Raw genomic sequence first — 17,548 nt, 5'->3', positions numbered from 1 at the left:
CAACGTCGCACCGAGTCAAGTGCACGACTATTTCGGAAAAATAAATTGATACACAGTTGCTAGCTGGAGCGGTAATCGAATGTCAAAGATTAAATGTTTTTTTTAATAACTCGAATTTAGTCGTCATTGCGTTTGCTTCGTTTTTCCTGGACGCTCGAATTTTCCGTTCGCTTGCCGCCATCGCCCAGTGAACTCTTGACTCGCGTATTGATGGATGTTCGAAAAACGGCCAAACAGGCGGCGACAGTTTAGTTAAAACTTAAAAATCCCGGTGCGTAAACAGAAGAAAGACGCGCCAAGTGTTTCCACTCGTTTTTTCCGCGGGCCAGACGCACAGCAACGTTTATTCACAACCATGACGGAAGAACAAATGGACGTGAGTCGTGTATTCGAGTAAGTAGATCGCTCGCGATTTTGATAGTTGAAAAAATTTCGATGCTCCGAAAAGGCAAGCATCATCATGGCGAACATAACCTCACTTCTGTCCAACGTATTTTGCCAGAAGTCTGAGCCCAATTTTTTGGAAGAAGGGCAGATTGGAAACTTTCAAGCACTGGCCCTTCAAATCCGAGAATCACCAGTGCAATCCCGACAACATGGCCAGGGCCGGATTCTACGCGATCGGCGGCAAGGACGAACCTGACCTCGCCGAGTGTTTCATGTGCTGCAAACAGCTCGATGGATGGGAGCCCGACGATGACCCATGGTAAGAACACTTTTATATACTTTTGCTGACAATTTGAAAATTGATTACTTCAATTGTTCATATACGATTGGACACTTGAGCTCTGCTTGCGAATCGAAAAAGTTCATACTGTAATTAACAAATATCTATTATTAAAGTCAAGTTGAATTCTTTTTGATACAATAACTTATTGTACTTTTTCTTCAAGGCTAGAACATAAAAAGCATCAACCAAATTGTCAGTTTATCAAGTTAGATAAACCCGAAGAGCAAGATTTGACGCTGATAGAATTGTTTCAGTTAGTGCAAAATTTCTACAAACATAAAATGGTGAGCGATGCTTTTTTGAGTGCGAATTGTCATTACTAGTTATGATTAGACTAATAGAGTTATCCAATATTTGGTTTGGAATATTGAAATAATGTAACTTATTTTTCTTTTAGAATCTTGATTTTGAGAAAGCTGTAGAGAGTATAAAGAGAACTTGGAAAGATTCTGCAAATACGATTCCAGATATTTATGAGGCAATGAAGAAGAGCCGGAAAAATTTAGACTAGCAATTATTTAGACTTAGAATTGTGTAAGATAGTTATATATAATGATTATATACATATAGATCAAATAGAATTTTATACTTTTATACACGTAAGCTTAATTGTAACGTTTTATTTCAAGATCCACAAAATCGTCACCTCGTAAACACAATGTGCCAAAAGTATCCTATCTACCACTACAGCCAACGAAAGAAAGATTATGTGTGAATGAGTACACGCGGGTCGAATGAGTTTCGTCCACGACTGCTCTTCTAATCGATTCTCACAGTGATAATCTACCAACAGCTTTATCGCGCGTCAATCTCTTAAGCATTATCTTCGATGTATACATCCGGCATGTCTCCGTCGAATCAACTCCAACAAACCGTTCTGTGTCGTCCTTCATTGTTCACGTCGAAACTCTCCACAACAATACGAACAAAGACGACAGTTCCAACATGACAGTAGCATAACAATAAAGCTCGTCATAAGCGTCCAGTAAATGCGAAGAAGAGACGGCCTATTCCTTGTCAAATAGATAACGGTCAAGGAATCTACCCAACAAGACTACTGTGTCGGGGCTTGCACACACGCGAGCAATCGGTGACTGAGAGCACACGTTATCCACTTCTTGCTGCGCTCAGTATTTTTCACAGATACGGGGTGGATTTCTCTAGACTGCTCGTCGTCTCATGTCAGTTTTTTTAAATCGCCGTATAAGTAGTGCAGTCATTCGTTCATGTCAAGGTTCCGCTCTCGTTCAATTTTTCAATTGATCGAATTCGAGCGCTAGATACTGAGCTCCAAAATAGCATATCCTCAAAGAGAAAAGAAGTGTAGGCAGCAGAGGACAACGCACAGTGATAAGGTGGTGCCATTACCTATACGTACATGATCTGCGATAGAACTAAGTGTCTAAAGTTGACGGAAAAGCAAGCCGATGGACTACGTGAAAAGGAGCGAAAGTATCCCACTACTGGAAAATTGGACCGCCTCAACTGAGCTTCGATGGGCTCGCGGCAGACGACAAGGTAAACGAGCGACGAGTCGCTCTTCTGCTCAGTGTTTTGTGTACAGATAACGCGAGTCGCGATGTATACATCGATCAAGATAATAATAACAATAATGCTCTTGTGTGTGCGATCCGGTAAAATTCCGTGCCGAGGCTATCGGTATTATTTTTTCCTTCGGGTTTACCCCTTTTCCGGCTTTATCTCGTCGTCATTGGACATAGAGAGAAAAAAGCGTGATTAGTAAATGATGATGTTGTTTAGGATTTGAGAATACAAGCATCGACTGTCATTGTGTGTTTGCCGTATGCGTGAATATATAATTTTGTTGTCTGAATTTTATATACACTTCGTTAACGACAACGAAAAAGTTTACGTACAATTACCACGTGTGACATACTTAATCTGAGTTAATTACAAAAATCGAGTTCGTCGCGCACTCGATTGTTTTATTAACAATTTTAAAAAGTCTTTATTTTGGCGATAATACTGTATATTGACTGGTCATGTAATCGATTAATTTGAGACCGATATCGCACTTTGACTTACCCCGACGTAATCGCTAATCGAAAAGATTATTGTTAATCAATTTTTTTGTGTATAAACATTCATACTTGAAATCATCATTTTATTGTCGCTTTCATTTTTATAATTCATACGTTCTTATGGTTGTTCGTTAGTTTTTTTAAGCCTTATTCGAAATAATAAGATTCGTTAATGTTCACGCGATTAGGGCAAATGCTATTGACCGCATTTGTGGCTAATCAGTTAACAGTTCAATGTACTCCCAAGAATAAACTCTTCGTACCGTTAAGAACGTGCAGTGAAAAATAAATCGTTTATATTCGATAATTGACAGTTATAGTTTATATTTAAATATTGTCAATCTATTATTTAGACAAAATTAAGAAAAAATCGCTTGCTCTAATCTGAATACAAATTTAAACGAAACAAAATAATAGATATAATCGCTGTGACATGTGATATATTATATTTAAAGTCTTTCCTAATAATGACTTATTGGTATCAATAAAAGAGAAAACCGCGTGCAAATTTTTATCAAGTTTAATATCGGATTTCTTTACCGAACGATAAATCGCAACTTTTTTTATTGTTGAAATTATTAAAATGTGCAATCGAAGAGAAGTACTTCAATAATATAAGATTTAGTTAACGTGGTATACGACACTTCGATTACTAAACTTATTGTGTTCAGCAATTAGAGCGTTTTTAATTAAAAAGTAGTAAAAAAAATTAAAAATAGTTAACTACATAAGGCTGCATAAGAACGTATATACTTTAATGAGGTATAAATTTTAATTTCAGCTGAAAATGATTGAATTTTATCAACACATTCTTCAAGACTGGTCAGTTTTTTTTCCCGAAGCTTAATTGGTGTATGTCTTTTCTTATCGAAAAAGATATGTTTAATTAGCGGCACTACCACAGTAAAAGTATGTGTCTTGATAATTTTTACATCTTTGATAACATGATGAAATTAAGCTCATTTAACTACTTAACACCTACTTAGCTAAAATATTTTCAAATTTTCATTTCTTTCATTAATAGATGCATGCTACAGTGGAAAGTACAAATCCACTGATGATTAAAACTTAACGCTATATTAATCTGATAATAAATTTAAAAAGTCGACTTTGACATCCTTTTAGCTGATACGATATTAATTAAAGAAAAACTGATAATAATTTTTCTGTCACGTTATATTACTCATTTAATTGTGACATTCGTCTAATGGAAAACCTGATTTTGCTTTCACGCTAAAGGAAGTATACGTTTGTCATAATTATCTCCGTTTAAACATTCACAAACGTTCATAAGTGCATACGTTCGTATTCTACATGTTACTGCGTTTAAAATAAATAAACACATGTTTATTACAAAAAGTTGTCTGACATACTTTTGTCTATCAGCATCTGCCTGACGCCTCAAATAAGTTGAATATTTGACGAAAGGCTTGTCGAAGATCATTCATTCATCGGTTGTTCATAGATAATATTATGAAATTCTTACAGCATCGAATTAAATTTGAGATATATCATACATAGATAAATGGATTTTTCGCTGACTTATCTGTATGTAAATACTAACTAACAGTTCAAAGTCTTGTAAAGACTAAATATGATATTAAAAAAAAATTCATAAGTCCATTTGTATGGTTAATCCACGATTCTTCTCAAATCATTCGTTTAAATCAATTCTCTCAAAAAGTGTCTTTTCGTACGAACTCATCGTCATGCATGATCGGCCCCTGTTTCCGCGTAAGCGATGCATTACACTACGGGTATATCTATATAACACGGACATCACACACTTTGACCCTTTACCTCGAGTCGACCGAGGAACGTGGATCGCAAGCACAAAGGATCCATCGGCACAAACGTGCGAATTACGCAAGGGCGAATCGCGTGATATGTAGAGCGATTTAATTGATATATCGCGCTGGTCGGCACGTGCTCGCCGCGTGTCCTCCGGCTGGATTCACGTCCAGACTCCTTTTATACGCTAGTTACCGATTCTGCGATTCGTGAGCTGGATAACTTTTTATCGTTGGATTGTCTTTTGATTTGTGTGTAAGATCGCAGAGAACATTATTATATACTTGTGCTCTTCCGTTGCACATACAATTGATTTGGTTGATTGTCTTCTTCGTTCAATTATACTTTCCTCGCTAGACTATTAAAATCGTCTGTAATCTATTTCGAGCAATATTAATAAACTATAAACGAACAAGAATATAAAATAATTTTCCGTTATCAAGTATCTTTTGCGTCCAGGTTGATTGTACAATAATCTTTCACCGGAAGAACGCGATACTTTGATCCTCATAATTTATGACTGCTAGTGTAGATATCGCATACTTATAGACGCTAAACTATATTTATCTCGATATAGAATTATTCCCAATTATCTAATCGCACTTCACGACTTCTCCTCATACATATCAAACGGATTACACCTTAAGAAGATCGTTTTACGTTCAAAAGCTCATACGCACGAGAATAAAGCAGAATCATTTTATTTATTCATAGTTCGCAAAACTAACGGTTTGTCGTGCAATTCTCCACTAATCAGTATGGTTTGTAATCTCTGTGCAAACGAAGTCCTGCATATACGCAGTTTCATTAAGTAAAGAGATTGTACTATAATCGTAAACGACAGGGCATGTATAGGTATATTGTATAGAAGTATTTTCTGGGACGTGCGCCGAGGTATGTCGCAAAAGCGCGAATACCGGGTAAGGAAAATTTTGCAGCTTTCTATTAATACCCGCATGTAAATCGAGATCTGTCTAGCTGCAATATCCCACTCCCTCATGCAAGTTTACTAAACAAATTATGGATAGCAGATAGCTTTATTACAACATCTTTCTTCACCAAATCTATGAGTAACAAAAACGGAAAAATTATCTTTTTTGCCAAGAAAGAGCTCAAAGACAGGTCAGCGTGAAAACGCGAGACGCGCTAGAAAACGACATATTCAAAAGGACTCGCGCGACGTTAATCGCGCTCGTCACGTTCCGCGAGCTTTTGCGGTTTCCTTTTGGTCATCCTTGACTTCGATTTGGCCGATCGCGTGTGTATACACGCGGCTATACACACATACGCGAAATACAAAGTAATCGCAGGATAGTCTTTATTTGTTACGTACGTAACGAGAAGATTTTGTACTTTTGCGTATTACCAAGCCACGTGTCATCGGTGAGGAATGCGGGGAATGTTCAAAGCGAACCGTCTGTTTCCCTCTCATCGTTATATCGTATCGGTCTCTACTCTGTTTCCGCGATTCACATTTTATTTCTCGAAAGCATCGTCTGCACAATTATTAAGATATTTCTGTTGACTCATTTCATCCAGTTATTGTTATATCAGTAAAAGTATTAGCGTAGAGCATGGCATCATTGTTGAAATATTCGACAAACAAAGCCCGTCTTCTATACACACTAAGTATTATGTAATTGTAATTGACAGATAAACATGGGTAGATTGTTCACACGAGTCGATCGATTACTACAGATTAGAAATAGTCTAGTACAGGTAAAACAATTGAGAGTCTGCACATTTTTCGCTGCTCGATCGTGTAAACAAGAGGAATATCGCTTTTTTTTTACTCGAAAGTTGCTGTTTAAAGCGTAAATAAACTTTGAGCTTGAAAATTAGTAAGTGTGCTTTATCTCCTGTCGACGCTGTAGGATACAATTAATGTTATACACTGTGCTGTGTTACCTAGAAAACCAGTATCGAATCGTAATTCGAGCGCGTTGTTCTTCGAATTTGAAAATGTAGTATAATTATGAATTCAAAGTCGCATATTTTGCCAACTGCAATAACACAAGGTGTTACTGGCAAAGTACTCTTCAGCAAGTTCTTTAAACATTTTGTAGTAGGAAACAATTAGTCACACTATGTATACATGATATTCTGTTGATTTATAGTTTTTGGTAATCTAGGCTGACTGCTAAAGTGCATGATGATTATAATAGATATCTTATAATCTCATTTTTCAAGCAAGACGAATCTCTTTTCGCGTTATCTCGCGTAACAATTAATCAATACGAGTCATTTTTCGGAGCGTACAATAATCCTCCGATATACGTTCCATCGACCTCTTCGTCAATAAACAATTAGACATACAGCTCGAGAGATCAATGTTTTGACAAATTGCCCCCAAATCGATCGAATATTTGACAACGATTCTTCGTTTATACATCAAACTCAAAATCTTCGTCGCGATATGAAATCGTCCTCCAAACTTTACCTGCGTATAGAATAAAATAAATATCCGAAGTAACATGACGCAGACGGATTTAATGCCGATTCGCTCGGATGGATTGGCAATTAGCGAAAGAGGAAAAAAAGCGGCCTTTCCCGCCGCGGGAGTTTGACAGCAGCGACTGTTGCGAAATATTTTCCTGGCATAACACTGGGAATACGAATAACGCGCGTGTTTTAAAATTGTAAACGACGACGCGCCGCGTCTTCGTGTATATACTATATGCACAAGTGCTACCGCTGCAGGTCTCAAGGTGTTTTTATTTCGGTGCGTGCCGACCTTGTGCGCCGATATAGGATGCGTGTTAGGATTCACGATTTATTTGGAGAAGATCGATCGCGCGAACCGGATAATTGCACTCGATATAATTGGCGTATGATGAAGCTATCGGATTACGGAAAAGGTTCGGGGATCGTGATAAGTTTTTTCGGCGATTGATTACGGAATAAAGCTCGTGTTATTGGATTTTTAAGCAAACTTACTCGTCCGCGTTAATTTCTCCAATATACACTACATTGTCTATAGTATATACCTTATGCCCAGATTCGTATCGTTTATCGAAGTTTATATACATTTTTCATACTATCGCTATATACACGAGTCGTTACCCCCCGGAAAGCTATCGAGTATTGTATTCCCGCGAACATATGCGTATAAAAACAATAAAAAAACAAGGAATTCCGAGTCGTACGGCCAATTAATATCATATCTCGCGTTTCATCAAATTCCCGTCATCGCCTATTATACCCCGATGTAATGAGGCGAGGGTTTATCTCGGCGACACAGTTTGAGGCGGGTTGACGCATACTCCTTTGATGTGTATTGACAATTAATCGATTTCGCGCTTATCTGTATAGTGTTGATTGTTAATCGAAACAAGACAGATTTATAGTCGCTAAAGCGTTGCACCCATACACATGCATTGTTATGCGCGTTACAAAGTACTGGATAACGAATGCCAATGAGATTTCGGGAATAAGTAATCGAAATGAAATTCTGATCGATCGAGATAGGAGTTAGGGAATTGCGTCAATGTGTTCATCGATTTTTACGATAAACTGTGTGCTTATCGTATCAATTATTATATCTGCCCCTAAAAAATTTAATTAACCGCTCGGACGCGTAGTACTTTTCTTTTACTGTACGATGTTCGAAGCTTCGAAGAAGTTCACACTGATTTCAATAATAGAAGGAAAATCTCGGAATCGACAGATCCCCAAGTCTTTACGTAAAATTACACAAAAATTTGAACAGGAAAAAATACCCGCAGATCCGAATCATCACCCAAGCCATTCATCATTTCGTGTGAATCTATGAATGCGACATCCAAACACCCACACACACACACGTACAGCTTTCAAAGAACCATTAAACGCACAAAAAAGCTCAGCGCGGAGCAGCTCATCCTCTCGTGCGATTGGCACTCGTTATCTGTATATCCTCGCGCCTCTCCGCGGCTCTCTCTCTCTCTCTCTCTCTCTCTCTCCTACCTTGCTCGAGTATATACACGAACTATCGTACGCAGCGCGCACACCTGCCGCTGTATCGGCGCTTATCGTCGCCGCGGCTGCACACGTGAACGAATAAAAGGCGAAATTAACGGCGGCGCGCGGTCAGTCGGTACCGACGCGAGCCTACGCGTCGGATGTTACATGCTCCTCTTGTTCATTATCCTCGACTCGGCGTTTCGTCCTTTTATGGATAGAGATTCGATAATCGACTCGTTGTAAAGTAGAGAGGAGATCGAGTGGTGCTGGTGATTTATTTATTTTTTTTTCTGTGCCACACTGTGCTCCGTATAGAGGAAGAGGATGTTGTCCGTTTGGAAGTCTTGCTGTGAGTTTGCATACACTTTTTAATTTTCGTTTCCATACCGCTGTCTCGATGAAGAATAAAAATAGGACGCGTCCGTTGTCGAAAAGCCATTAGTCGGTTAGAGACAGTTCGAGAACCCATCTCGGAAGTGTAATTAGCCGCGTGTATACACGAAACGATTGAACTTTTCCACTTTGACACGGAGAAGCAGCGCGAATTCCTCTCATCATCCTCGCGTTACCAGTCAATTACACCGGCTCTCTATATCGATAAGATCGCATATGCAATTATGCGCTTGTATGTGTGTGTGTAGACCGAAATCGGCGAGGGACACTAGCTGTGACGCAAGCGCACACGCGATCCTTCCAAGTACCCTATACCGAACTACATCATTGTTACGTATACACGGACCAATTAGAATACATCCTTCGCCAAATATTTAAACTGCAACGCGCAAATTTTCCAAAAACAAGAGTATAACGCTTATCTCGAGAGCGACCAAGTTTCCATTCACGCAATTAACTGAGCTACCGCGTATCGACCGAAATCGATTATAAACTCACTTGCCTTCGCGCTTCTCCGCATTCTTATCTGTACATTCGCGCTTATAAGTACTCCTCGGAAATAAAGAAACTGGAACAACAGTAGTGTACAGAGCTACTCGTTTATCCAAGAAATTCCTCGATGATCAGCTCGATGTGTGTGGAAGAAAAAAAAAATCGACGCTCGAATTTTTTCGCGAAGAAACTCGATACGTGCGCGGCATTGGGGAACGGAAAGGCGCGCCGAATCGCCTGGCGACGTACAGCGTCTCTCTCTCTCTCTCTCTCTCCCTCTCTCTCTCTCTCTGCGGTTTCCGCTTCCGGCTTTTTGCCCTAAGCTTTTTTCGGCTCTGTGTGCACCGAGCATACAATACCGTTTGATATTAGTTTCGGGTATTCCGATCGCGAATCAGGACAGAAGCGGCAGTTATGGATTTGGGCTAATAGACCGGCGCGTTATATTGATTTTTGATGTTGGTTTTTCATTTAATCCAAAGTATATAACAGCGTTAAAAATGACATGCCAATTTTCGAGATATGTTAGTGATGATAAGCCGCCTGTAATTCGTTATCTACACCGATCGACTACTTGTGTTCCTGGTAAAACTCACAGACACTGTATTCCGTAAACTCCAACGGGTAATTACACCGATCGCTCTCAATCGCCAAAAGCAATCCGTCTGCTTAATAATTATTAATAAACAGAACTGCAAAACAGGAAATCCCCCGATCGATCGACTTATCAACCTATTCACCCAAAACAAGAGCTCATCTCCCCCCTTTGCATTATAATACACTCGCGGCTGATACGACAATAAAGTAAAAAAAAATATCGCAATTGTTTGCACTCGACGTTGCATCACCCGTCGATACGAAAGATACAAACAAATCCGTAAATCGCCGAAATCGCGCGACGTCACAACGCGTACACACATTGTGTTTACTCTGAATATTGCCGGCACACAATTCCAGTTTACGCTCGAATTACGACGGAAGATCATAAGCGCTGATTTTTTACACGATTAAACGTACTTCAAAGTCATCGTCTGTGTGCAGTACCTTATCTCTACACGCGAGAGTAGGAAAACTCAACGATGACTTGCTCCGCGCCGCGCGAGAAGCATCAATTGCAGGGCGCGCGTTCCGCTAATTTCCGCCACATGTGCACACAGAGCGCATCACAAATATACCACAAACCAAATCCGGTACATATAGCACTCACGCGGGCTCGTTTAATGTCGAAGACTCGGGCTCAAGGCGACGAGCGATTTCATAAGCTGGAAATCTTTTTCTTCTTTTCTTCTCACTCCGTGTATTGCATTTACCAAACGCTTCCTGAAAATAATTACGATGCAGGAGCTTGAAACTTTGTCTCTATGTATACATTGCATAGTAGCTGACAACGACAGCCTCCCCCGCGATCGTAAATCGGGCACATAATCGTTGTCACTTGCAATAACGAGCGCATATAATGACAGCCAGCCTCGGGAAATCCATAAGCGGAAGTTTAACCTTTGACGGACGCGAGTTTTCTCCGCTCACGTCCTGCGAGTTACTCAATACACCTTTGGCAGTAGTAACGGCCGGCTCTGGTCGGCCAGTGATCGCTGCGGCCTCCGGCGTCGAGCGTACTCGGCCTTGCGCGAAAAGTTCGAGGGCCTTCCGACTAGAAATCGCGCGCGATAACGATCTCGAGCCTCGCGTTGCATCGATTCGCTCATTTTTATTTCACTCGCGTTACTCTCGAAATTCAAGCAAACAAAAGAGAAGATATCTCGTTTACAATTTGATTATACGCGTCTGTCGGCATGTAAACCTTGAATAATCGCAATTTCGACTTTTCAGGCGCCTGCATACCACAGCGATGGGTCTTCGCGCTGATGGGCTTCCTGGCCCTGTTGAACGCGTACGCGATGCGCGTCTGCCTGTCCATCGCCATCACGGAGATGACGGTGCCGCTGAACAACAGCGTCGCCGGAGATAACATCTGCGAGGCTGAAGTCTCGAGCCCGGGAGCGGGTGCCGGCAACTCCTCGGCCTCCGAGAGCATCACCGCCAACAAGTACACTTACGAGTGGAGCGAGGAACTGCAGGTTGGTTGGATTATATTTTTAATTGTTTTTTTTTTGTTTTTTTTTTTGTTTCGCAGATATAAATCGCAAGTCGCTTGGAAGGAATCTTAATCTCCTTTATTATCTCTCCTCCCGACACTGTTTCGGCAAATATGCGCGAAATCTCTTTATCCCGTGTAATTTTAATGCGCGCGACGTGTCATTTCGAGCGTATAATAAGCCAGTCTAATGCTCGTCTCGTCGCAATTGTCTCGATTTATACGAATTAAAAAGCCATGGTTTCGAAGCTAATTTTTCTTGTCGGTTATATGGAAAAGATTACGTGTTTGACAGTTAGGCATATATGCTCATAACACACACTATTGCTCAAATATAATTTAGCGTGTCATATATTTTTATAAACGCGATCTTTCATTTCTCTCGTTTTTCTTATCGCTCGAAGTGATTTACAACTCGTGTATAATATAGTTTCGGTATTTCGTGTACTCTCGAGTATCGTTTTCAACGTCGATTAACACATCATTTCCTTCTTTATTATATTCACTTATGCCGTACGCGATCAATCATCCGATCGGTTTGCGCTAATCTATACCGACAACATATACCTCTAATTGAAAATAATTGCGAAATCCTCCACTGTATAATATTTAGTAATCGTTCGTGGGTGTCGTAAAGCTAATCCAAAGATCAACATCTCTATATCTCACACGTCGTAAACGCGAGACAGACAATAAATATTCTATCAATGACGTCGACACGTGTCTCAATTAAGACATAAAAAAATCCGGTTGTTCCCCTGACGATCGACGCAATATAATTGTCGATCGAAGATGAATGGTGAAAACGCGACAAGAGTTTTATATTCGATTATCCACAATAACGCGCCGATAAGAAATTGCAATCTGTATAGCGATGTATATAGATTAACGCGAAATATCGCCTACTGTGGACTTCTAATTCTTTGATTAACGCGTATAATCTAGATATATGATTCAACGCGCTGATGAATTACACGAGTATATATGAAAAGTAATTATTGTATCTATATGATCTGCGCGACTGATTAATGCTAATCTGAAGACACTATACAGATTTGGTCTCAGACAGTGCGACGATCCGCGCGTGTCTCTTATATGTCTTCGATTCGTGATTTAATTGAGATTACAGCCTGATAAAAATTAAATCTTATATGCCGAAGGAAAATTTTTACGTTTACTCAAGGAAGCGAATAAAATCGAAGGCTCGTTGCCGATCGAATAAGTCAAATATAACGGTGAATTACCGAAGATCGATGCTTATCGATATAATTGTAGCTGTCGAGCGCAAATAGTATACGTTTGATCGATGCGAATATTTGGGATATTGGAAAATTCATGTATATAATCATATGCGTGTATCGTCATCGTACAGGTGAATGAGATAGTGGAAAAATCCGTTTTAATTGTTAGCTCGCTCTGCGCACGACTATGAGCTTTATCTTAATTCTGTCCATAAATTATACGTGATCGATGAAGTAGTTCTTCGACGCTCGATTAAAAAAAATATATATATGATGTTTTATTTCGAATAATATTGTGAAAGTTATGCTGAAAGCGTGTATTCCCGAGTTGGATATGTATTTTATCAAGTGCATTTATTATATGCCAATAATACAATAACAAGCGACAAAGAATCAGTCGCGTTTCAGTCATCAACAGCAGCAAAATGCAATGTTTCGAAACGCTTGCAGCTAAGTTTATTTTTAAACGTCATATTCAATATGAATGTTTTTTAAAAGATAACTTTAATTTAAAGATACGCCCAATCTGCCGCGCGGTGGCAGTGTTCCCGCCGAATATAAAGTTATAAACGAAATATTAATCGTGTCCGTCTCCGTATCTAATAAATTTGCACTGATGATTCATTACCGCCGCTTAATTAACTTTATACATGCAGTTTTTTGTTAGCTGCTGCTCGATAACAAAAAGCATATATTCACGACTTCATTCCATTCAATTCACGACTAATGAATTTCTTCTCACTTTTTAGGGCATAATCCTGTCCTCGTTCTACTGGGGCTACATCCTGACGCACCTGCCAGGTGGCATGCTTGCCGAGCGTTTCGGGGGCAAGTACTCGTTGGGCCTAGGAATCCTCTCAACGGCGATCTTCACCCTCCTGACACCGGTCGCTGTCAAATGGGGCGACGCTACGGCTCTCATCGTCCTCAGGGTACTTATGGGGCTTGGAGAAGGTACCACTTTTCCGGCTCTCAATGCCATGCTCGCGCAGTGGACACCACCAGAGGAGAGATCCAAGATCGGGTCGCTCGTCTTTGCCGGTGCTCAGTTGGGTGTGTATGCTTTGTTTTGAAGCGTTACGACTGCGTTAAATGGGTGATTTTTGCTCGTAGATCACCTTGGGTGTGACGATTTTTTTTCGAACGAGTTGCACAAAAGTTTAAGAAAGTAGCATTGAGAAGTCCGACTTTTTTGTCGTTTTTTGTGGACTTTTTTAAGAAATTTCTTGCCATCGCGTCGTTATCTCGTTGTCCAATGAGACGAGCGATAATTAAGCAAGTTTTAACGATTTTATTACATTCGAGTTAACGGTACAAGAATCTGACAGAGAGATTGTATATTTAAATAATAAATTAACGCTCATTGTTATAATTAGCATCATGTGGACAGAACGTTAAGCGACACGCTGCAATAGTAATTGTATGCCTTTGTTTAACGATTAAAAAGACAGATAAAGTACTGCAACCGCTATTTGAAACGTATTAAATGCATCGCAGGATTGCACTGTTTATTAATACCAGCCTTGCGTTATCTAGCTCATTTTTTACGCTGATACCAGCGGATATCAGTCTTGATGCATAGAAGGTGTAATTTAGATCAGTAAAAATTTCTCAGCGCAATATCCGCTGCTTTATAAGTAGTTCATAGTCTATTTACAATGGATTTTCTTTTTTTCAATCATTTTTCATAACGAAATGTACGTGAGTTTAAAAAGATTCCAATAATAATCTCTGGTCCTCCACAGGTACGGTGTTTGCGACAACGCTGTCCGGTTTCATCCTGCATCACTCGACGATGGGTTGGCCAGCGGTGTTCTACGTCTTCGGCTCAGTGGGAGTCCTTTGGTTCATCGTCTGGGTGGTTCTCTGCTACAACAACCCTCGGGAGCATCCCTTCATCTCGGACGCCGAGGCTAAGTATCTAGACGAGCGCATGAGTGCTAACACGCATCAGAACCCACCACCAGTTCCATGGCGCCACATCTTGCGATCGGTACCATTGTGGGCACTGATCGCTGCCCAGATTGGCCACGACTGGGGCTTCTTCACGATGGTGACCGATCTGCCCAAATACATGGGCAGTGTCCTCAAGTTCTCCATCAAAGACAACGGAATTTACTCGTCGCTGCCGTATCTCTGCATGTGGTTCTGCAGCCTGTTCACATCGTGGTTGGCCGACTGGATGATCACGAAAGGAATCATGTCCACGACGAACGTAAGGAAGCTCGGTACTACCATCGCCTCAGTCGGACCGGGATTGTTCATTATCGGCGCATCGTACGCTGGCTGCGACAAGACAGTCGTCGTTATACTCTTCACCGTCGGCATGACGCTCATGGGAACCTTCTATCCAGGTTGGTTTTTATTACATTTTAATTGCAAAACAGAATTATTATTAGATTAAACGGGCTAACGCGATCCTTTTCTCGACTCAGGTATGAAGGTCAACGCCCTGGACTTAAGTCCGAACTACTCGGGCACACTGATGGCCATAACGAACGGCATAGCCGCCCTCACCGGAATAGTAACTCCGTACATTGTGGGTATTCTCACCCCTCATCAGACGGTGCAGGAATGGCGACTAGTTTTCTGGATTGTACTAGTCGTCTTCCTCGTGACGAATCTCATCTTCGTGCTGTATGCCAGTGGTGAACCCCAGCCCTGGAATGATCCGGACTTCCTCAGGGACGAAGAGAGCGCGCAGAAGAAGTCGGCCGAGTCGACGGCGAACGGACGCTCGAGGAGCAGCATCTACACTTAAAAAAAACACAGCCATTTTAACTGAACTCGCACCAGTAATCCGTCATTGTACGAAGACTCACGTAGAGATTACCGTAGAGTTAAGTAGTTTTAAAGAATCAGTTCGATCGTTTTTGCTGGTGTCCCGCGTAAGCGACCAATTTTACGAGTCGCGACTCGCCAAAATTACCAGTGGCACACCGTTGTTCTTACTGAACAGTCGTTACGGTGGCAGAACGGTTAAAACTACCGGACTTTACAGCAGAAACGACTGTGTTTTTTTTTCAGTGTATGACAACAAAGGTCTAGGCTGAGACCAAGAAAGAGAGAGAACGAACGTTATCGAGCGACGTAGGAGGGAGAGACGGACGATATGTGCGAGTTTGACTTCCCGATCGGAACACGTACTCAACGCATTCTTTGTTTTTTTTTTCAAACGCCGTCGTTACGTTCAACTAATTAGCGCTAATTGTTTAGTATTCGAGTTGCGGATAAGGCCACTGCCAACTGGGAAGCTGACACGGTTTTTCTCCCGGCGCTTTCGTTCTATGCGTATTATACGTTCATCGTGCCGTGATAAGCATGAATAATGCGTTATACGGCGCGTCGTTCATTTCATCGATGTTTTTATTTTTTAATTTTGTAAATAACGAATTATAGTCAAGCAAGATCACTGTAAATAGATTTTAGACGCACTGCGCGAGACGTGAATATTTTCGAGAAACTGCTGTATGCGAGAATTCCTTTCAGTGTAATTCAGTACATCAACAAGGAAAGCCGACGATTCTCCTTTTTTTTCGTCATCAGGAATAATGTACAGATATACATCGATCGGTTTCGGAGTAGGGCGCGCGAGATCGAATCTGGAATCAAGGCTGCCGATAAAAGAGCGAAAACGAGACAATGCGCCCCGATTAGCGATGGAACATATACACACATGTACACACGTTTACACGTGTCGCGTTGTATTATCTAATCGAGCGTACAGCATTCCATCGATTACGATCAGAGTCGCGCGGAAAAAACGTGGGTCTTCTTTTAATTAGGGAAGACGCCGGGAGGACAGCCTTATCAGGTTGTTCACTCGCGGCTATAATAATATGACATTCTTTGGTCTTTCTCGCGCGCGCGACGAGTGTGGAAAATCTTGCTGCGCGCTGCGCATTGTGTAACGTCGAATTTCGTTGTTCGCGAGCTAATCGGACTCTCCTTGTGCAATGATGTGATTGTCGGTCTTTTTTTTAAGAAGAGTGGCAGATGTATGTATGTAGGTGTGTATGTGCGATCAGCGGAGCAGCGCGAACGTTTTTTTTTGTCGTACGCGATGTAAGTATTGTTATCGCGGCGTATTTATTTTTTCCTCTCGATTGTTGCACGAGAATACAGGTACGCGCGACGCCAGGCTTGTCATCGCTGTCGACGAGTGCGTTATGCTGCGTGTGTTTTAAACTAAGTGTAAATATATATTTATGTACTAACGATTCACGACGAATGATTTGAATAAAAGTCTGTACGAATGACTTCATGCCATTTTTTGAAATTTACCACATTATGTATTTATACACCTATGTAGAACGACCTCCGCATAACAGTAATAACATGCGTGGCGAAGCATCGCATTACACCCGCAGAGCGACACGGGATCGCCCCCATCGTCAAAGCAATTTTCACGCGGCGTTAATACGTGCCGTTACATAAAGCGAAGCTCCCCGTATAAGTAGTATACAGCAGCAGCAGATCCATCGCGCGCCCATTAAACTCGCGCTCTTTCGCATCAGACTGTCTGTAGTACCTACCCAAGTGCTCGCTCGTGCCGCACAATGGAATGTCGTCGAGCCGGCAACGCAACGCGTGTAACCCAACACTATATATACTTACTTTATACTCTCAGCGCGCCGCCGGCGAGCACTCTGCTCTGCTGCTGCTGCAGTATGGTCGTCGATAATCCCGTCTCGACGCCGTCTAGGTAGGGCAACGGGCTCTTTCGCGTTTCGTATTCTTCTTTTTTTCTTCTTTTTCGCGAAAGGAGAGAGAGAGAGAGGGGCAGGTGCGCGCGGAACGAGGAAACGCGCGCGAGCCAGCT

General features: G+C 41.2%; 2 protein-coding genes across 4 annotated transcripts; both read left to right on the top strand.

The window, feature by feature from the left end:
* The first annotated feature begins 86 nt into the window (after window positions 1-86).
* On the top strand, window positions 87-3,079 carry LOC100124026 (baculoviral IAP repeat-containing protein 5). Its single transcript, XM_001607790.6, has 5 exons — window positions 87-393; window positions 503-706; window positions 894-1,014; window positions 1,128-1,264; window positions 1,360-3,079. The coding sequence occupies exons 1-4, from the start codon at window positions 356-358 to the stop codon at window positions 1,239-1,241; spliced, it is 477 nt and encodes a 158-aa protein (XP_001607840.1). The 5' UTR covers window positions 87-355; the 3' UTR covers window positions 1,242-1,264; window positions 1,360-3,079.
* Window positions 1,804-16,985, top strand: LOC100124024 (putative inorganic phosphate cotransporter). 3 transcript variants are annotated; one of them, XM_031931658.1, is made up of 6 exons: window positions 2,138-2,248; window positions 3,554-3,681; window positions 11,221-11,468; window positions 13,476-13,779; window positions 14,472-15,080; window positions 15,162-16,985. In XM_031931658.1, exons 3-6 carry the CDS (start codon window positions 11,256-11,258, stop codon window positions 15,485-15,487), a joined length of 1,452 nt encoding a protein of 483 aa, XP_031787518.1. In that variant the 5' UTR covers window positions 2,138-2,248; window positions 3,554-3,681; window positions 11,221-11,255; the 3' UTR covers window positions 15,488-16,985. The 3 variants fall into 3 exon arrangements, with proteins under 3 accessions (XP_008215710.1, XP_031787518.1, XP_001607837.2); XM_008217488.4 differs by lacking the exon at window positions 3,554-3,681 and having other exon boundaries at window positions 1,804-2,248; XM_001607787.6 differs by lacking the exons at window positions 2,138-2,248; window positions 3,554-3,681 and adding an exon at window positions 8,556-8,854.
* The last annotated feature ends 563 nt before the right edge of the window (window positions 16,986-17,548 follow it).

The sequence above is a fragment of the Nasonia vitripennis genome, chromosome 5 (assembly GCF_009193385.2).
Source record: "Nasonia vitripennis strain AsymCx chromosome 5, Nvit_psr_1.1, whole genome shotgun sequence".
Lineage (NCBI taxonomy): Eukaryota > Metazoa > Arthropoda > Insecta > Hymenoptera > Pteromalidae > Nasonia > Nasonia vitripennis.
The sequence above is the reverse complement of the archived record's forward strand: the minus strand, read 5'-3'. Positions and strand labels throughout refer to the sequence as shown.

Bases quoted from the DNA above. Each gene is read 5' to 3' on its own strand.
- LOC100124026 (XM_001607790.6), top strand. From the start codon at position 356: ATGACGGAAGAACAAATGGACGTGAGTCGTGTATTCGA. The intron at 707-893 runs GTAAGAACACTT...TTTTTCTTCAAG, and splicing joins GAGCCCGACGATGACCCATG to GCTAGAACATAAAAAGCATC. The intron at 1,015-1,127 runs GTGAGCGATGCT...TTTTTCTTTTAG, and splicing joins ATTTCTACAAACATAAAATG to AATCTTGATTTTGAGAAAGC.
- LOC100124024 (XM_008217488.4), top strand. From the start codon at position 2,158: ATGGACTACGTGAAAAGGAGCGAAAGTATCCCACTACTGGAAAATTGG. The intron at 13,780-14,471 runs GTGTGTATGCTT...GGTCCTCCACAG, and splicing joins CTTTGCCGGTGCTCAGTTGG to GTACGGTGTTTGCGACAACG. The intron at 15,081-15,161 runs GTTGGTTTTTAT...TTCTCGACTCAG, and splicing joins CATGGGAACCTTCTATCCAG to GTATGAAGGTCAACGCCCTG.